General features: G+C 36.1%; 1 protein-coding gene across 17 annotated transcripts in view; it reads left to right on the forward strand.

Annotated features, from left to right (window-relative positions):
* The window catches only part of PDZ-GEF (PDZ domain-containing guanine nucleotide exchange factor), a 291,343-nt gene extending 271,220 nt beyond the window's left edge, over positions 1-20,123 (forward strand). For 5 of the 17 annotated variants that reach the window (XM_069325829.1, XM_069325828.1, XM_069325827.1 and 2 more), the window contains 10 exons: positions 315-414; positions 1,087-1,298; positions 2,011-2,157; positions 3,202-3,354; positions 5,067-5,352; positions 5,536-5,805; positions 12,384-12,557; positions 14,401-14,463; positions 17,957-18,103; positions 18,593-20,123. In XM_069325829.1, the coding sequence (XP_069181930.1) occupies positions 315-414; positions 1,087-1,298; positions 2,011-2,157; positions 3,202-3,354; positions 5,067-5,352; positions 5,536-5,805; positions 12,384-12,557; positions 14,401-14,463; positions 17,957-18,103; positions 18,593-18,627 (1,587 nt within the window). In that variant the 3' untranslated portion in view covers positions 18,628-20,123. Of the gene's footprint in view, positions 1-314; positions 415-1,086; positions 1,299-2,010; positions 2,158-3,201; positions 3,355-5,066; positions 5,353-5,535; positions 5,806-12,383; positions 12,558-14,400; positions 14,464-17,956; positions 18,104-18,429 lie in introns of all 17 variants that reach the window. The other 12 variants (XM_069325832.1, XM_069325833.1, XM_069325836.1 and 9 more) reach the window with 6 other exon arrangements.
* Positions 20,124-22,155: the final 2,032 nt, after the last annotated feature.

The following is a 22,155-nucleotide window of genomic DNA, read 5'->3' on the forward strand; positions in this document are numbered from 1 at the left end:
TTGTAATCTACAGTGCTACTACTCACTACTGTACTAATTTGTACCATTAGTAGTGAGTAGCATGTAACATTAGTCTGATGAGCTCAATACGAGTCCTCATTGACGTGTGCTGCATAATATGGTAATTGTTTAACTTTTATGCAAGTTGTTTGTGAAATTACTTTTGCATTTTAATTGCATACATTGATTTTCAATCAACTTGCAGGTACTAATAATAAAACCATATTTCTCTGCTTCTACTTTCATATTGTTTGAATAGTATAATGATGTTTGAAATACTGTGTAGTAATTGTATAAATATTTTACATTTTCAGCTTGTGAATCGAGAAATGTTTTGGGTGGTGTCAGAAGTCACCTCGGAACACAATCTAGTCAAACGTTCGAAGACTGTAAAGCAGTTTATTAAAGTAGCAAGTAAGTTTACGGGAGAACGCTTTAGTTTTTATAAGGAGTTTTATCTTTCATCTTCTTTGACCAGCATGGTCATCTTTTAAACTTTCCACATTTTGTCATGGATGATGGAGCATGCTATACAAACTGATGGCAGTCATAGCTATAGGTTGACAAGAGCCAGGCCATATTTGGACCAAGTTTTGATGAAGGTGTAGCTTGGCAGTGTATGAATGTGTTTACTCAAATTCAAAAACTTTTCATAAATTGTTGTACATTTATAATAGTGTTCACACACAATTTCAGTACTGTACACGCTTTACATACAAGTCATAATAACGGAATAACACCTAATCATCATACAGTAATCACGTGCTATATAATCTAGATTTAGAAACTGTCGGTGATTTATGAAAATCATTATGACTGTAGCTGAAGTGAGTAGGTGTCATCATAGAAAATATAAACAATGTAGTAGTCATTGTTTAAGACTTCACCCCTGATATATTACTTTGAATTATTATTTTAGGATACTTATTGTCATTATTTAAAATTATTAATTTAAATCATGTATAGAAAACTATGACTTTATTTCAGCTTGCAAGAAGACTATATATTTTTTTTGGTACCTTACTGCCATTGTACTTTATAAAATAATATTTATTTTCATGAAAAAACTAAAATTCTCCTTCCCAGGGCAATGTAAGGAGTGTAAAAACTTCAACTCAATGTTTGCTATCCTATCTGGCCTGGGCCACGGGTCAGTCTCCAGACTGAAGCAGACATGGGAACGTTTACCTTCCAAGTATCAACGAATGTACCATGAAATGCAAGAACTAATGGATCCCTCAAGAAATATGAGCAAATATCGTAACTTGGTTCAGAACGAAAATATACAATCGCCAATTGTAAGTGCATTTTATTTTGGGAATTCTTATAATTAGTTTTATTGATATTGAATTTGTATGTAAAATTGCATGACAATGAGAAAATGTTAAGGTTATGCAATGGGATCATACTCTCGTCCCTGGGCTCCCAGGCACTACAAACTTCCAGTAGCTAACTACCAAGATCTGACATCGCTTTTGCTATTATTGCTTAATAAAATGATAGATATTTTTATTAAACATATAAAATTATAAAATATAATAATTGAGTTTGTGTTATCATCCTACTCAAAAATATTTAAGCAAAATACATGATTAAGTTTGAAACCAAAAAGGGTACATAGTTTTCTTCAAAGTTTTCCTTAAATATTACATGGCAGAAAACAAACAGAGCCGATTCTTTATCGAAATATGAATAAGTGATATCAGTATCATACAGTAATTAAAGTGATATTTAATTCTGTGAATCCAAGAAAAGTTTTGTTTTTATATCTATTTTGACTCATTAAATTGATGTCCTATATTTTTTAATTTGCACACTTGAAGGGTTAACAGGGTCCATGTAAATTAAAGACAAAATTTATGGGAAATGCAAATTTTATTCCAGTGAGGTTGTACATTTTATACTCTTAAATTTATTAAGGTTTTAAAATTGAAATGTCAACATATTTACATTATTTTCTGAAAATGATGATATCTTTAATTATTGTTAACTATAATGTTTATGTTTCAGATTCCATTCTATCCAGTTGTTGCAAGAGATTTAACCTTCACTCATGAGGGCAATGATGATAAGGTTGAAGGCCTCATTAACTTTGAGAAGCTTAGAATGATCTCAAGATACATCCGGGACCTTCAGAATATGTGCTCTGCGCCTTATGTACGTCAATGTTACCGAATTCAGAGAATAAGTCGCACAATTTAATAAGGATCCAGGATAGACCAAAGCATTTTTTTTTTGTGGATGTGGGGGGGGAGGGGTTAGGTAATTAAGATTACTAATTTAGGAAAGTTTTTTTTTTCTTTACATTATTAAAGTTGTACAAATGATATACTATATGCAAGGGTAGAAATTTATTTTCAGTTTGATTTACAAAGTTAAGTAATGTGTCATATTTAAGTGTATATTTTTTTTTTTTTACCTATTGTTTCCATGCAATAACTTTGGAACGCCTTTCTGAAATGGCTACGTACCATGTGGGTCTGTGATGTAATTTTGTCTGACATGTGTTGCTTGGTATCCTTGCAGTGTAATGAGAATTTTGCATCAGATTTGACAAATATTTATTACATTTTAGTTTCTCCTTGTTTTTAGTTTCACTTAGTTTCTCCTACTAATGCTGTATGTCAAGAATAAGCGAATTGCTTAAAATTGGCATAGTTACACCTCCAAAACCTGGACGACGTCGTCTTAAACCTTGTCTGGATTAGAGAGGATTTGAAATTGAAGGATATTTGGCCCTTGACAATTTTCACAATATTTTTGGGAGTTTACTTACAGCAATAGAGAATCCTTTTGCACATAAGAGTAATTAAATACTAGCACACAAATAATTTGAAAATTAAGATTTTGTAAGCAATGATAAAAGTATTACTGTTTAACTTAATGAAGAATCTCTATATTCTGGCTAACAAAGTAGAGTGTAAGTAGAGTTTCAAAATTTGGACCTGCTAACTGTTTGATAAAACTCACTGAAATATGAGCCTCAGAGTTCTGTAGTTTTCTAATGGTTAATATTTTTACATCAGATTAGGTTATTTTTGATTTCATGGTATGCTGCATATATTATTTCCTAACTGCATGTTTAAGTAGTTTTTAGATGTTGACACAACAGTATAACAGTCTGGCCTCCTGCATCATGTCAATATATAAACAGTTTTAACTGTTGAATTGGTATCCAATTCATAATTTGGTTTTCCCCAGGACTTGTTCAACATCCAAGATGCTGGCGGACAACCACCAAGTTCTGCATTAATCTCCCTCAACCAGATGGCGGCTGGAGGACACCAGATTGCCACAGTTAAGAGGCGTAAGAAGTCTACCGCTGCCCCTGATAAAAAGAAGATGTACGAAGAGGTCTGTATCAAATATTGTTTTTTCAGTGACATGTGCGTAATGTATTGGTATGCAAGTATAGTATTGTCAAATGTGATGTGACGCTTGTATTTATATATTGGTTGTTCAATTGATAAGAGAAATGACAGCTGACATCCTGGGATGGCAGCAGCAAATGAGGAACTTTGCTTGACAGCTGAAAAAGTTATACAGAAATCGTTGTTACTGATGTAAGAGCTGCTGTTGAGAGTTATGAATTATTCACAATACTCAAGCAAAGCATAACTGAATGAGAATAACATAAAATTTCTAACAGTAGCATGGGATTTTGGAGTAAAAATTAATTACAAGTGAGGTTTTAGGTAGTGTGGAGTTGTAAATAAAGTTATATATTTTAGCAAATATTACATTAATATATTACATTGTAGCAAATGCTACATTAATGTCAATGCCTGTATTAGATGTGTTGTTGCCAGCTCATTCTCACAGTTTAACAAGTGTACAGTTTGTATGGCTTTACTGTATGTATATTTATGAATCTGCTCAAACAGACCCAAACTATTAGGGCTAATATGCAACAGTCCTGAAAAGGTGTTAATTTTCCTTTCTTGTATTTCTATTAAGTAGCATTCAGTTTGTTGTCTTATACCTGTAACATACAAATATATATGATTTGAGTGTGAAGACTGGTTGACTATAAATGAACTACTGCAAGAGTAATAGAAGCATCACTGCAGTGATGGTTAATAGTTGCAGTTCCAAGGGCAATGTATGCTCTGTTGCAGTGCTAGTGGCAATAGATGCTCTGGTATAGTTACAAGGTAAAATATGCACTCGTATAGTTACAGGGTAAAATATGCACTTAGATAGTTACAGGAGTAATGTGCATTTATTGAATGTGCAAAGAATTACAGAAAACGTGAGGATACTCTAACGTGTAGTAATATCAGAGAAAATGGGAAACTGATTGTGTGAATGTTTGCATAAAAATGGTAGTACTGTATTTACACAGCGGCCGCAATTCTTTCGGTTGCGGGTTCAAGTCATATCAGAGCTCCAGTTGATTTTCTCAATGATTGTATTAACAAATGATAAGTGCCATTTTAAGTGTGTGTGCTTCTAGCAGCAGGAAACTACCTGTTTTTAGCAAAGAAATAAGTTTTAGCAAATATTTTATTTGAGTAAGAGATGATGAAAGAAATTCACTTGACCATTCCATGTGTAAATTTTAGGGACAGATGTCATGTAACAGAATCATTGTTTTATACAACCCATCCTTCTGTTTAGATAGTACTTTCTGTAACTATGTGGATAATTGTAAATACATAGACGTAATGAACAATTAGTTGAATTTGGTACAGTACTACAATATTCACTTTGTAGAGTCCGACAAAAATAAAGTTAGAAACCAAACGTAAATATTCCTAGGCCTAGTAAAGCACACACATGTACTATATTAGGCCTCAGATAGTGTGTATTAGGCCTAGAGAGGTTAGGTTAAGTTTGCAACATCAGTGCAAAAACTTTTCCAGTTTTGTCCAAATTCAATAGTACAGTACAGATTTCTACTTTCTAATTACATTTTACGTCAATATATGTACGATGGCTCTCGTTGTTAGTATAAGCACTACCTAAACTGGAGGATGGGCTGTTTAATATAATGTTCTTTCTGCTAAGAGTGAGGTATCTTGAGAAATTAATATCGGTTTAAATTTATTATGCTTTATTACCAGGCTCAAATGGTTCGACGAGTGAAGGCGTACTTGTCTCGCATGAGCATTATTACGGATGAAGAGCAGCTTCGCAACATGTCCTATGAGTGTGAAGGTGGTTCAGAGGGCCACAAAACAGCTGGTGGGTCAGTTAGTCATAACAGCAATAGCAGCAGTGGTTCAAATAGTGCTCCACCAACTAATCCTCCACCCAGAAAGCGTCCTAATTCTCCCACACCATCCACCACCTCTTCAACATCCTCAACATCACAGACATCTGATGGAAAGAAACAAACAGCAAAATTTGGTAAAGAGACTTTATTAATTGCAATTGAATACAGAATTGATACCAAGGTGTGTAATGACATCTTGCTTAGCTTATGGCTTCACTGATAACTGTTTGAGTTCACTTAAACAATGCTTAACACTTTCTTGCTATTAAAGAGCAGTGTTTAGCTTACTTTCTCTGAGCACTCTCCTCATATTGCAGGAGCTACATCTCCCCAGTCCATAAGCAAGATGAAGGCCCTGGCCGAGCCCAAGACGAAGCCTCATCACGGCCCGCGCTCCACCACTACCCACCATTCACTCTCTCCCACCCCTTCCCCTGGCCCTCCCCGCAGGGGAGCCATGACCAACAATAATTCTCGCTCTACTCATGAGCGTTCTCATTCAGACACCCATGCAGTACCTGTGGACCTTAGTGCAGAGTCTTCCTCTGTCACCTCCCTATCCAAACTCCATAAATCCCACACCTCAGGTATGCTGCTAGAACCTGCACCTTATCCTGTTCGCTCAGCATATGAAAGCACTTTACCTGTAAACACTTTAACAGTTTCTTCATCCACAGTAGTGTCCTCCCCCTCTTTTGTGCATGCTGCTGCTTGCTCTGCCCTCATAGCCTCTGTTATGAAACTTTCCACCTCTAGCAATAATGCCACGAGAAAATCCACATCTATTTCAAATGACTCTACTCCCTTGGTATCCATTAAAAATCCAAAAATTAAACTGCTTCAAAAGCAAAAGAAATTAATGCTTAAATTAAAACATATAAGTAGCAGTTTTGACAGCAGTTATAATAGTAATTCTGGTGTCAGTGAGCCTATGAGAACTAACAGCTCACTTCCCGTTCATCCTATGAAAACAAAGAGAAGATTAAATTCAATTTATAGATATGATCAGTTTTCCCGTAGTCTTCCAACTCCTGGAACAGACCCCAGCCAAATAGATACTTCAACCATAGATTTTAATTTAAACATTCCTGATGATTTGGAATGCCAAATTTCCACTCCTGTAGCCAAAGTGTTGCCTGTGTCTGGAATACCCAAAGACACCAAGGCACAAAACCTAAAGGACCTAAGCATGCAGATGGCTGTAAACAAACCAAGAGATAATACTCTTTCTCATTATGAAGGTTGTTTAAAGGATGAATTTAAAGAGCCTTATTCATCCTTCATTCAAGAACCACTTTTTGATAACAAGGACAGTTTGAATTTTGATGATAAAATTTTTCCCTCAATTGGTAGGCCAAGTATCTCAAACAGTAGTCAAAAAGTAATGTCATACACAATCCAAAAAAACACACTATTCCCCAAGCAGAAAGACATATCATTACCTAGTGTACAAGACACCTCCATTACCCGTCATAATGACATAAGTTACAAAGACACTTTTATTAAAAGACCTACTCAACTCCCAGACACCTGCCAAAATGACATTCCATTAAACAGTTTAAAAGATACCTCATTAAATAGTTTAAAAATGCCCTCAGTTGCCAATAAAAGAGATAGCACATCTATTAATAATGATAACCCTGTTTTAAGTCTGAACTCTCCAAATTTTAATCACAAAGATTTGTGTGTCGCTTACAACAACAAAGCTTCATTTTCCACGCAAAAATTACAGAACTTGACTGCCACAAGACAGAAATTGGCATATACAAAGATGGGGGTTTTTCACAAAATCTTCAGAAGCAAAAGCGAGGATGTGCTGTGTGAAGATACTAGCAAAAACTCTTCCCCAAAACTAGATAGTAAACAAAGCAGTATGGTGGACGTTATATTGTCCCCGACCCTTGCTAGGTCTTTATTCACCAAAAGTCAAAGTGAAGATTTTTTGGATAAAGTAATTGATAGACCAAATACAAGAAATTATACTCTTACAGATTCTCAGTGCCCGAAGGAATTACATTCTTTAAAGGTTAAGTGTCCCAGTTTGATGAAAGCGTTTCAGTCAAAAGTGTCAGATTCTAGTTCTCTCGGCACAATTTTCAAAAGGAAAATTAGATTGAGTAAGAGTCACAATTTTACTACTGATGATGTTTCTTTACCCCCTCGCTTCTCTTTGGAAAAAAGGCTTTCCTGTCAGGACTTACAAGCAGAAATTTGTGAAAAGAGATATTTAACCCTGGAAAGATTTCCAAATGGTAAGGAAACCCATTTTCCAGCTGTTGTGAAAACTATTAAACCTTTAAGAAAATGTGAAGCCAATAGAGTATATCGGGTAAATAAACCAAAGCTTTTGTCAAACAGTGACCCATTAGATATAGAAGTTAATGGAAAATACTTACACCAGATGGCTGTAACAAACAGTATACCAGATCTGTCATTATCAGTAAATAATGGAGGTCCTTTGACAAGAAAAGGGAAGAATGAGGGAGAGAATTCAGGCAATCACAACAGTTCTCATGTGTGTCCAGCTGCCTTTCAAACCTTTTCAAAGAAGGCATCATGGTTTGAAAAGTTTAAAAAGTCTAAATTTCAAACCTTGTGCCAAGAAAATGAAAACCCACATATCTCAGAGCATCTAAATTCTCTTGGTTCCCCAATGTTTAGTAATACATTAGACAGTTCGAGTCGAGAAGTTCTCGAATCAAGTAACCTCGACCAAGAGCAGCTGGATAGCTCTGTCTTGTCTGAATGTGTTAACAGTCTAATGAAATACAAAGGCCAGTCTGAAGTCCACAAGCGAATTGCAGAGAAACTTACTTCAGTAATAAACGAGCTAGAAGAAATGCACAAGACGTCTTCTAATGGCCAATATCCAGCTTCACAGATCAGCTGTCAGCATGATGCAGTAAAGAAACCCTACCAACCATGTTTAGATCAATTTTCTAAGGCAACAAATGTACCATGCCCTAGGCCTACTAGTTTATCTTTCAGTAAAGAGTACAAACGTAGAAGGAATAGTGCTCCAATGTTATCCCCCATAGAAGAGGCAAAAACGTCACCATCACATGATGCAAGTCCAGTTATAACGAAATCCTCAACAGTATCTTCACCTGTTCCTGGAATTTATCGAAGGAACAGTGCGCCTTTAACATTTACCTTGGAAGGAAAGATACTACCAACATTGCAATGCAGAAGCCTTGATGAAGATAATGATGTACAAAAGTACATTCAAATAGTTCCCGGGGATTACTGTCCACGGCAGCCAAACTCTGTTACTAAAGTAGCAAACACAAATGTAACTCCGTCCTCAGTCTTGCCAGCTGAAGACGATAAGGCACAGCCCTGTAGTCCTGTTCATCTAGCACCTATGACGTACTGTGATGATTATGGCAATGACAGTGAAGTTGAATATGTCTAAAATATATGAAAATTTTTGTGAGATCTGTTTGGTTTTGTAACTCTTCCTATCTTTTATAATTTAAAAAGCCAGTCTATTTACATGCGAAAAATCCCACACATTTTCAGCTTTTATCACCATTGCAATTTACCCCCTTTCTTTTCTTCATCCACACTTTTCTTATTTCCCGTGTCACTGCATGGAATCCTTATGGAGAACGTCAGTGGCTGCATGATCACTCCACAGTGCTATATTAAAACTGATGGGTAAATGTACTTGTGCTATTTATAATTATTATTATTTAACTAAAGGAAGATGGTGTTATCTTACTGAGTTGATCAGACTCTACCAACTGCATCAGGGACATTAATTTATTCAATATTTTGCCAGTTTGGCTTTTGCTGGAAAAATGGATATGGGTACATATTGGGAGTTATATAGTACAATCCAGGGATGAAAATTAATTGAATTTGAAGGGGTTTCTGAATGATTTTGTGCATTATTCAACTCTTGACATAACCAAGGTAGACATTGTGTGTTTTCTTTGTACTTTGATAATATGAAGAACAATTAGATAAAGTGTTCTAAGCTTTAAATGAGTTAAAATACCTTCCATATTTAATTCTTAATGTTAAAAAGAAAGCTTTTGTTATTCATAGCAGATTAAACAGGAAGGAAACATGTATTAAGCAAATATAGTCATGTTGGCTTAGCACTATCTCCCAATAATTACCTTTTCTTAAACAAATTGTGATACTGAATGGTTCGGTATCAGACATGATCTTATTCATGGTAATAGCAACAGCGGCACAAGAATTATTCCAGCCAGTTCAGTCTGTCGGTAATCTTATGAAGAAAAAAGGAACGGACACAAAGTTAGAGGCAGGTGTGTGCTGTGGGCTTATCCCATCATATGGCTGATAAAATGAACATACATGGTACTGATAACAATGTATTTGGCCAAAAGTTTGGCATTAAAGCAATTTAATATAAACATTTTCAAACAAAGGTACATTGTGGTCATCACATTGGCTTTTAATGAAGTTAAATTAGTTAAACGTAAGTTCTGTATTATGTTCTGAAATGTTTTTGTATACTGCTTTAAATGCAGTTCTTTCAAAGCCTGCCAAGCAACAGTTTGCTGTTCATCCATCATGATGTTAATTGACACACCACTGTCTTGTGCAATGTATTTACTGTGTATCTATTCCGTTATTTGCGAAGAAGCTGTCTCGGCAAAACATTGATCAAATTAAGGCTCCTGCTCTGCATTTTGTTTTCTTTTCAAATGGTAGTTTCTTTCTTTCAGTAAGCTGCCTTAGCAGTTTCTTTTCATCATTACCTTTACTTCAGTAAGCTGAATCCTTCCTTTAAAATTAATTTAAATTTTGGTTTAATTTATTTACCAGATTTTCTTTACCAGATTTAAGACTTAATACTGTACTGTATGGGTAGTATATATTGCACTTTTTTCATCCTACAAGTTTTTATGCAATACATTGGAAACCCACTCAAACAAATATTTATTTTGAATTGTGCTGTTGCATCACTGATATTCTGTTCCATTCATATTTTAATTATTTATTGCTAAAATATGGGCATATTTATAAGGTTTTAAACTATGTAAACAGTTGAACATATTTTTGCAATTTGATACCAAATTCATGTGGAAAAAAATAGGCTTAAAATTCATAGAAAGAGCTCATTTCTGAGCATGACTATTGGTCACTACTTACGGTAAGATCGAACTGGTTCCAAAGGACAGGATATATACTCGGAGCATAACCTTGAGGTTACCTTGAGATGATTTCGGGGCTTAGCAATCCCGCAGCCCAGTCGTCGTCCAGGCCTCCTCGATGCTGGACTGGTCAACCAGTCGGTAGTGGTGATCTGGGGATGTGCTATTTTACAGTTGCCAAAGGATTACTTGGTTGCATTTAATTTAAGGAGCCCTTAAAGTTGCTTATTAGAGAATAATGGGTTTTAGAGTTGATATTCTTCTGTACAGTATTCCCAAGCATCATGAATCTGCAGAGGCGTGTTTAAACTAGACCTTGGTACTGTTGCAGTGTTTGACTTTTGCCCTGACCATATATTTCTAGTCCTTTGGTATTTAGGGAGACTATCTGACTTGTAATATTTTGTTGAATTTATTTGTTTTTAGATACCATATTACAGTCCAACAAATTTGTGATTCACTCTGCTGTATTTCAATTATTTTCCACTGCAACTGATTTTACAACTGAAAAGAGATGCCATCCAGTCCATTTCGTCTTCTGTTTGATTAGATACTGTTTGACTGGGTTTCCATTGTATTATTTTTTTATTTTATACAAATTCTTTTTATGAATAAATTATATAAATGTTTTTATTTTACTGTATATGCTGTACTTGCCTATAAGTCAGATATTTGAAGCAAAATAAATTCCCTATTAAGGCTTACACATGAAACCTGGTGTTGGTAATAAAAATCTAATTCCAGTCCAGGATATTTGGCTAGACAGTGATTTTTACCTCATAAACACATAACCGAAGTAGCCAATTAAAGATTTTTTTTTTAGATTCTTGTGCAGCCACTAATACACGTAGCATTTCGGGCAAGTCCTTGGAATACGACCCCCATGAAGAATCATTTTTACAACCAAGTACCCAATTTACTGTTGGGTTAAACAGAGGCTACAGTTAAGGATTTGCACCCAGTAAATCCTCCCTGGCCAGGATATGAATCCATGACAAAGCGCTTGCGGAACGCCAGGCGAGTGTCTTACCACTACACCACGGAGACTGGTTGTGTTATGAATATTGTATTATTCAATCAGTTTGTATATAATTTGTATAATTAGTTGGTGGGAAACCCTAAAAAAGCTGTAAATTTTGTAATTTGACCAGCCAGTGTTGGGAATGCAGCAATGGTAAAATGTGATCCGTGATGCATACACTTCATTAGTAAATGCATGGTTCGTGAATTCCTCGGTGTTAAAATTTATAAGTAAATTTGTATTAAATAAGATGTTTATTTTAAATGGTAGTATACAAGATGTCAAATATCGAAACTTAAACATTTTTATAGTGTTATACACACAGCAGGCAGGTAGATGGGCAGACAAATCGATATGATTCGCCAGCATGTTATATATATTTTTCAGAGTAACAGAATCAAAGATTACTGTAATTAGTAATGTGGCCTTAAGTCCTAAATTATTGTTACATTTATTTTTACAATGAAACAATGAAGAAAAAAACATGCTGCATTCTTGAGGCCTGATGAGAGACCAAGCTATTAGAAAAAGGAGTGTGGCGATGGTCCCCAAACCCTCCGCTATTATTACATTGTCCGTGGTTCATTAGGATTCTTCATGTACACTGCTCCTTTTGATAATTACCTCATTTAGAGTATTTCATGTGTTAAATACAGTAATCTTAATCTCTGATTTTATATAATGCTTGAAAGATTTTTCCACTCCTAAAATGTTGGGATATTCAAACAGCTTACATTATAAGTGCTAGTGACAAATTTATTTGCCCTCTGACTTACAGGCAGTTCAGCTTAGTATTACATATTTTGTGTATGGTAAATGTTCTTTGATTTTTTTTTTTTACAATTTCATAAAATTGAAATATGTACAGTACCAGTATATCAAAAGATGTTTCAAGGTGTACAATAACTAGTTAGTTTGAATAATCTTTTTTTTTTCTGTTATCAAGGTGTGAAGGTCACACTGTCACTAATGAAAATACTGCTTATGAAAATACTAAATTTATATTGTGCAGGTTCAATGACATCAACCGAGTGTCATGTAGGCCTGGGTGAATCTGACTCGGGCATCTCTACCCATTTTGATGGACACTCCTCCTCCTCGCTGGAAGTTGGAGGAGTTCTAGGCTACGACTGCCTCTATCACTCTTCTCCTCCAGCCCACCACCGACGATACTCTCATCAACCAGGTGTGTGTCAATTTTCATGTTTTTATCAAAGTGTGAGGTTGTATGTCTTTCTCGTGTAATTGTAGAATAACGTTTTGTACTATACTTGGAATTCTTAATATCCTTAAGACTTTAACTTGAGGATAAATTGTTAGATTTTATAACTCTTTTTAATGGTCTATCCCAACTTTTGTAGATACCTAAATAAAGTATCAGATTTTTTTTTTTCTGTGCTTGAATTCTCCCATTCATGTTTGCTTATCTTATATTGTACCCTCTAAATTTGGTCTTACTTGAATCCCTCTTGCTGTTCCCACTATGCCTGTACCCCACAACAGAAAGTACAGTACTTGCATTGTACCAATCTTATGGAAGGGAGGCTTACAAGTTATGCTAGCCAGTGTTATTAGTATTGTATGTTGTGGTGTTATGTTGTATGGTGTGACGGTTATATTTTTGGTACAGTAGTGAAGAGCTTGTATAAATAAATGATCAGAAATGAGCATCTCTGTAATATTTTCGTTAAGAGTGCTTGTTCTTGTCCCTTTTGAAGGTTGGGATTAGTGGTACCTTCTATCAAAATTCACACTATGTAGAGTTGTGTAGTTACAGATTGAGAGCTACGTTTGTGGTGTCTCACCTTCCTGGTACAGTACTCTTGTCACATGACATTTTGAAACTACTGATGGTTTTGGCCTTCACTGCCTTCTAACTTCCCCAGAAATATTAATTTCTGGGGGGAATTATTTAAGATTCCCTTCCCTTATTTAAGAGCAGGACTGATGTGAAAATTTTTTTTCATGAAAATGGGAAATTTGAAGTTTATTTATTTATTTATATATATATATACAAGAAGTTACATTGGGTTTATGAGAGTACATAGCATGATGATGTGTTTACATTCTTCTAAAGCCACTAGTATGCACAGCGTTTTGGGCAGGTCAATAAAACCCAAAATATAGAGTATGTCCGGTGACACAAACGGCATCAAAAATGTTTATCATAAGGTACTATACTGTACAGCATTTGCTTGTTGAAAATATAGCTGTGAGCATTTCTACTCTCCTCGCTCTCCCTCTTATCTCATAGCACTGTCCATATTAAACTACATTTTGTAATTTTTTCTTGCACAAACTGAAGGTATCTTGCTCACAATCTTTTTACAGCTTTTGTAAGTACTGTATGAAGATGTTCTGATTGACTGAAACAACTCTTGCTCCTAAACACCAAGAAATTTTCATTTTCAACCAGAATATGGCACAATGTCTGCTAAATTAAATTACTGTGCCCACGATTCACTTTTGCAATAACAGTTGAGCAACATGGCCGATGAGAAAACTTCTGGACGTTCTCGCCCCCATATTCATACTTGCCGTGGATACAGTTGAGAAAGCTGTACATTGCCATTCTGTAATTTTTTGGATGAGCACGCTTTAAAAATGGGGCCACTTGCTTTATGATGATCAGATATTTTTACAAATACTGTGTATATACTGTGCCAGAAATATTTATTAATCATCTGCCTCATGATAAATTCATTGGCAAACAAATGAAATCTTTCATTGCATTTGTTTGCTTGATGTTATTCAGCCATTCATTAACTTTAAAATATGAGGCAGTCATCTAATTTCTAAATTTATGTAAATAAAATTAGTTAAATTTTAAAATTTGGATTTACAATAGTTGCAAGAAAATGAGAATTAGAAGTACAAAAGTGTTCTAAAAGTTGGCTATTTGACAAACTGTTCCTTATACTGTACATGGTTGTTCTATAACCGAGCTTTCTCCTTTCATTGGCTTGCCTGTTTCACATTGGCAACACAATGGCTTATCTTGATTTGCCTTCTTGCTATATGCACAACAGAATCACGGTCGCGGCCCCCTTTCCCGCATGCAGTGGCCGTACTGCCACCTGTCCCAGCAGCAGGTGAGTGAATATTTTCATTAAGGCATTAACAGTTGCAATTATAATTTTATTTTTTTCTGCGACATTTGCCAACATAAATATGCTTTATTGCGCATTTTGAATTCGTATGCTTATATATTATGGAAGCATTCACCTCGCCTCTTGTACTGTACATTAATTATTTCAAGAGTCGAATATAATCCTGGTTTATTCAAATTGATTCATTGTTAATTTTGTTTAACCTCAATACAGTATTAATACTTGCAAGATAATAAGGTGCAGAATGACTTCTTAGTTTGCTGTAATAGACAAATTTTCTCTACTTGAATACATGTACAGTAATATTTAACATAATAATAATAATGTTAAATAGTTTATAGTCTGTATTTAAGTAGAGTAACTTGTGCTTGGTCAATAATCAGCCAAGACGAGGAAACAGCACGCAGCGACATCCAATATGACGTGATCTGTAGTGCTGTAGTTTATACGATATATAACATTAACAATATAATCGCACGCTTATGCTTGGCAATTAGTATTACTATAACTAATTACTACTTATGAACGTTTGTGTTGCTAACAAAATTTTACTACACATTAATAAAATGTTAAATTATTTACTTTCTGGGGAGGGGAGAAAGTTAGGATATGTGGATCATTCATAATATTAAGATGTTAATCACATTAACTAGTAACATATGTGTATAACCATTTGAAGCAGATACTGGATACAAATCTAATAAAATATTTTCTTGCTTTTTTAAATTAGTTTGGAATAAGCCCATCATACTAGTTGGGCTTTGTGGTGTGGTGATCCAGACTAGACAAGCAGTTTCAAGGAACTTAATTTTGTTTAACATTTTAAGGCCAATAATTTTTTGTTTCTCAGTGCATATACAGTACTGTACAGTACTCTAAACTATTTAGGTAGAAAGATCAAATACAAAAAGTATATTTTTCATATAAATAATTACATTAAGAACATGTCAGCACAGCATAGCGTTCACTACTGCAAACAGTGGTAGATGGTTGGAACAAGTTAGGTGAGATGGTAGAAACCAAAACCGTCGGTAATTTTAAAGCGTTATGACAGAGTGATGGGAAGACGGGACACCATGAGCTTAGCTCTCATCCTGTAACTACACTTAGGTACAGTAATTACCTTTACCGTCTTAGGTAGGTAGAGCATCGGAGGAGGAAAAAACATCGAGAAAATAGTAGGTTTTGGGGAAGACCTGTCAATGAAGGAAAATGTCATTAATTTTCGGAGAATAGGAAATTATATAAAAGGTAAGTCTCGCCCCTTAAGGATGACACTGAATGGAGTGAAGCAATTGACAGAAGTTCTTAGTAATGCAATGAAATTGCAAAATGATGAGGATGCGAAACATTCGGACGAGATCTTTCTAAGGAAGACAGAGAAGATGAAACCGAGTCTTGTTGAAGCAAAATGCTTAAATGATAATAGAAATGAGGAAGAACAAAATTCTTTTTTTCTAAAAGGTGATAGGGATCGGGAAGCCGGTTAGATGGTACACAAAAGCAAATCAACAAACTCGTTAAGTGGAAAGAAGTGTGAAGGGTAAACGAGGGAACTTGTTCCTGACAATTGTGTATACATAGATGGGGTAATGTAAAAAAAATACTGGATTTAAAAGATATACAATGGAAGATGCAGGATATTGTCGCAATAGCAGAGACAAAATTGGAGGATAAAAATTGAAATGAGATGGTATTCCTGAGGGATTATACTATTTAGAGATGTGACTGAAAAATTAGAAAAGGTGGAGGTGTTGCAATCCCGGTGAAGGAACGATAAAGGCTAGAGAATTGATACTTGACAACCATCGAAAAGTAGATATCATGGCGATGGCGATTTGCAGTCAACAATAAAATAATAATCATTACTGTATACAGTCCATCAGCAAGCAATACATGGACTGAGGAGGAGCTCGATGACAAAAAGAGAGGGCCTTGTAAAGATCACGAGAGAAATAATTGTAAAACCAATAAAGATAAATCAAGATTGTTGATGTTTGGTGACAAATTTAAAATTGATAGACTTGGAAAACTCTGAAACAAGAACAGAGAATTTTTAACCTGGCTGATTCATGAACTTCATTCTGGGAGCTTTCATGTATCAACATGTAAAACAGCTCACAAGGATGAGAGAAAGTGATGCTCCATCCTTGCTAGATTTGGTATTTACCAGGAAAGGAGGAGATATTTGACATTCAGTACCTTCCTTCCTTGGGAAAGTGTGACCATGTCCTATTGGAAATTAATTTTGCTATGCAATATAATTAAGACGAGTAGGGCAAAATTGAAATGGTTGACAAACTTGATCTTAAGAGAGGACACTATGAAGAACTTGGCAAATTCTTTAATGAATTTAATAGGAAAGACTTGTTGCTAGGCAAGGAAATAGATGAGATGTATGACAAATTCTGTGAAATAAACAAAGTAGAAAGAAGCTTCATTCCACTTTGTTCTGATGTAGGCGAATTAACCGAAAACGCATTAAGCATTCTCTATTTTTCACATGTGGTTATTCTGCATACTTGGATCAGTGTTTTTGTGATCATTGTTGCATATATATATATATATATACATTTATAATCCCTTCCAACATTAATTATTTCTTATTACTGTATCAGTGTTTTCACAGTTGTTTCCATGTTTCTTCTTGTAGGTAATAACAAAATTTTGCAGTTGATGTTATAACCAGATCTTGACATAAAATACATCTAACCCAGCTATGTTACTGCATGCTATTTTTTAATGGTTAATTAACATTTGAATATATATACATGTATACAAGATATCAGTATATCATTGCATGTCTTAACTCAATATACATCAAGAGTATCTTTTTTTTTGCTATCATTAATAATGCAAAAAGCAAGTCAACTGTATAGTTTGAAGAAGAGTAGATTGATTGAGAGTAATTCATTGGTTTAATGCCAAGAATCAAAATTGTGGTGATAACAGTATAAAATCAATACAAATACAGTAATTCAAATGTGTCAAAAAATTTGAGTAACCAAGTTGTAAACTTTGAGTACTAAGACAGTTTGAACGGGGTATTACATAGCATAGTGTGGTGAGCAGATGTGTTGTGTGAACATGTGTATGCTTTGTATCTGAAAAGACAGCCCACTGATTATTGTTTGATTAAATGAGCAATGAACTAGTGAAAGAAATATTTGGCAGAGCATATATATGACAAATATTTCTCCTCCATACGCTACACATTGTGGTGTGCGTTATGACATCTGGTTGAGCTTGTACAATCATAAAAGATATCAAAATGCATGAATGTGTATCAGGTAAGCACTGTTCATTCATTTGTTTTGTCTAGATATTTTTTAGTTTACAACCACTTGCATGGGGCACTTTATGGTTAATATGGACGAAGGCATGATAGTATGAGTAGATGAAGTAATTTTTCATTGCATTGTATTACATCATTAGGAGTAATGCTGATAAATAATTGAGAATATCCTTCCATCAGGCATGGGTGGTATGGGTAGCGCGCGTATTCGGCGTGGAGCTCCGGGTGTTCCTCCCGACTATATAGCAACCCAGCTCAGAATGAAACAGATGGGACGTGCTCTTTCTCACGATGGTGTTCAATATTATCCTCAGACACACCATGATGGTAAGGTGTACAGTTTTTCTGTATGGGGGGGGGGGGAGGGAGGGATATGCTTTAGGCTCTGTAATATAATAAAGTTAAATTTAAATATATTGTTTAGAATATTGTATATAGAACTGATATCAGGGATTTGGAATTATTTAAAAAAATAGTGTTCTCCATGTTTGTGTAAAAAATATAAATGATTAAATTTAAACCTATTTGCACTTCATTGCGCAATGCAAAAAGAATTGAATTTTGCAAAAATAACCTTTTGATTATTTGCATATTATTTTAATCTTTGTAGCTGGAAATCAAATTAACTATATTAATAGTTGCCTTTATTTCAGGCACTTAGTCAATCAACACACAAGAATTTACTACAAAAGCATGTTAAGAATTTTGTTATGAGTGAATTGTTATTTCTTCAAATATTTCTTTATATTGTATAACAAAACCAAAAAATCATTAGTATATGTCAGTGAAAGTATATATGTATTGTTAAATTTGCAGACGAAGAAGAGGACGCTCAAGTCTCTGCTGTTTAAGCGCTAATCTGCTTAGCACGAGGTGATGAACCTAGTCCCATACTGGCTTAGCCTCTTTAACAGGAAGACGTGAATGATTTTTCCATAAACTTTACAAGACTAGCCTTGAAGAGTTTCTTGTAACACTTTATTGCCTATCTCTAATTTGCTTAGCAATTAGATCATGTGGCAAGCAAGTCAACTAAGAAACCCAAATTTGCTTATCTTGTAGGAATGAAAGTTCAGAAGCCAAAGATAGATGGTTCCCAGTGGCTAAGAGAGTTGACATTTGGAGCTTTTAATGTGATAATTCATAATGAGAATCTGTGAGGCACAATGATTACATCATACAATACAAAAGAATTCATTTGATAATTGTTCAGAAACATACTTTGAAAGATTGCTGGTACTCAATTATTAGAAGAACAAAAAGTTGTATTAAATGGGTTGACTAGAGATTGATCCAATTTGTCAATTTTCTGGCCATGGGATATTTTGGGGCACAGCTTCATTAAAACTTTTTATGGATATAAATACATGTAGATCATGATTATATGTGGATGTCCTTGTATATATTTATATAGATAGTTATATCCATGTCCATATGATTAGTTATTAAATATAATGCCTAGTTGTATGTAATGAGGTCAGCAATTTTGAGGCTTAATCATTACTTCTGTATGAGACTTTTTAACACTGTAAATAAAAAAATAATAAACCATATGGAAGATAAACATAAGACTCGAGATGTTGACTCCTCAGTGACCATTGGTGGATTTAGATTATCCACATCCTAATGTCTGTCTCTTAAGATAAAACCAGCCAGCCACTTCGTCGTCCAAATCCAACCTAACCCAGGGAACCACTAATGCTTAGCTAGAAGGCAACCATCCCCTGTCATGGTGGATTTAAGTTATCATTTATCTTATCTCTTATTTATTTTTGAACGGCTAAGCAGCAGCTTCGGAGGTAAGAGGTTAGTAGGTTGCTCTATTATGGTTATCCCTGATGGTAATTTTGAGTATAAATGAGATATTTTCAGAGCTCGGTGATGTAAATGATAAGAAACTTTATGGTCAATTTACTGTCATAGGATATTAGATATTGATATCCCTGAATGGTATTTGTAATTCCTTCTTAGTAAGGAATTATTGTATTCAGATTTGTGATTTTTTTTTTATTTTTTTTTTAATCCTTTGATTAAATTTCTTTTTGCATTTCATGAATGTTTGCTGTAATGTTAACAAAAATATCCCAATTATATATCTTTGATGTCTAAAATTCAAGAGAACATTCAGTGTAATGTAATTTTGTTGTATTTTTTTCTATCTGATCATGAGCTATGTATTTGTGTAAAGTGTGTGTCTGAAATCTCATTGTTCAGTGCTGGATATTTCACATGTTATTTTCTTGACATGCAGATAAGTAGATACTCTTGCTATAACTTCTTTCAAACCTGCGGCCCTTTCTGGAGGCCTGGATGAGAAATGTACAAATAAATACACTTCACTTTGTAATGTAAATATTATTTATCCTTATGGCAGTGGTATGAAATTACTGATCTGGAGAATGTTATAAAAAAATGACCTGTCCTTGTATTTTATTTGAATATTTTTTTACTTCCCTCTTCTTCCCTTCCTCTTTCATTCCCCTGTTCTATTTTCTCAGTGTATTGGTTGATAATTCAAACCAATTCACTAGCCTTCACATTACAAACACCAGGCCTATTTAGCCTTCCCCATGTTATTGGAGACATTTCATCTCCACTGGTTCCAAAAACATTAAATTGTCAGCTTATCCCCAAGAACTAGGTGATGGAGGCCAGACCACACCAGCACCGGCATGTAACTCATCTGGGAGCCACAGTAGGCCTGTCTTCCTAGGATCTCCCACAGCTGACATGACACATTAGAGGCCAAGCTTGATGAGCAGTTTGCCCAGGCCTTTCCCCAGCTAGTCTCCCCAAGTCAGCAAACAGCCAACCAAAGCCATGCTGGTGTCCCAGTACCCAGGGAAGAATGTAGAGCTTTTCAGGTATTTGCCCTGATGAAAGGCCTAGGATGTGTCTAGCTTAAAGATTTACCATCAGAGTGCCAGGAGGCAGGATCTTAGGATCCCCAGTCAGGATGGGCAGTTTTTTTTTTTTTTTTTTTTTTTAGGCTAGTGAAGTTGGGAGGGATGCCAAACCATGCGATTTTCGCAGCTGGCGGCCAAAAATCGCGATTTTCGCTGCTACCGGCCAAAAATAACGCGATTTTCGCAGCTAGCGGCCAAAAACAGTGAGATTTTCTCCGCTAGCGGCCAAAAATCGGGCGATTTTTGCGGCTAACGGCCGAAAACCGCGCTATTTTCGACGCTAGCGGCTAGAAACCATGCGATTTTTGCAGCTGGCGGGCAAAAATCGCGCGAATTTCGCCGCTACCTGCCAAAAATCGACCGATTTTCGCCGCTAGCGGCCAAAAAAGGGGCTATTTTCGCCGCTAGCGGCCAAAAATGGGGCGATTTTCGCCGCCAGCGGCCAAAAATCGTGCAAATTTCGCCGCTAGCGGCCAAAAATCGTGCGAATTTCGCCGCTAGTGGGCAAAAATCACGCGAATTTCGCCGCTAGCGGCCAAAAATCGCGCGATTTTCGCCGCTAGCGGCCAGAAACTATGTGATTTTTGCAGCTAGCGGGCAAAAATAGCGCGATTTTCGCCGCTACTGGCCAAAAACCGCGCGATTTTCGACGCTAGCTGGCAAAAATCGACTGATTTTCGCCGCTAGCGGCCGAAAGCCGCGCTATTTTCGACGCTACCGGCCAGAAACCATGCGATTTTTGCAGCTTGCGGGCAAATATCGCGCGAATTCCACCGCTACCTGCCAAAAATCGACCGATTTTCGCCGCTAGCGGCCAAAAAATGGGCTATTTTCGCCGCTAGCGGCCAAAAATGTGGCGATTTTCGCCGCTAGCGGCCAAAAATCGTGCGAATTTCGCCGCTAGCGGCCAAAAATCGCGCGATTTTCGTCGCTAGCGGCCAGAAACTATGCGATTTTTGCAGCTGGCGGGCAAAAATAGCGCGATTTTCACCGCTACCGGCCAAAAACCGCGCGATTTTCGCCGCTAGCGGCCAAAAACCAAGCGATTTTCGCAGCTGGCGGGAAAAATCGCGATTTTCGCTGCTACCGGCCAAAAATAGCGCGATTTTCGCCTCTAGCGGCCAAAAACCGTGCTATTTTCGACGCTAGCTGTCAAAAATCGACTGATTTTCGCCGCTAGCGGTCGAAAACCGCGCTATTTTCGACGCTAGCGGCCAAAAATCATGCGATTTTTGCAGCTTGCGGGCAAATATCCCGCGAATTTCACCGCTACCTGCCAAAAATCGACCGATTTTCGCCGCTAGCGGCCAAATAAGGGGCTATTTTCGCCGCTAGCGGCCAAAAATGGGGCGATTTTCGCCGCTAGGGGGCAAAAATCGTGAAAATTTCGCCGCTAGCGGCCAAAAATCGTGCGAATTTCGCCGCTAGCGGCCAAAAATCGCGCGATTTTCGCCGCTAGCGGCTAGAAACTAT

The sequence above is a fragment of the Procambarus clarkii genome, chromosome 17 (genome assembly GCF_040958095.1).
Source record: "Procambarus clarkii isolate CNS0578487 chromosome 17, FALCON_Pclarkii_2.0, whole genome shotgun sequence".
Classification (NCBI taxonomy): Eukaryota; Metazoa; Arthropoda; class Malacostraca; order Decapoda; family Cambaridae; genus Procambarus; species Procambarus clarkii.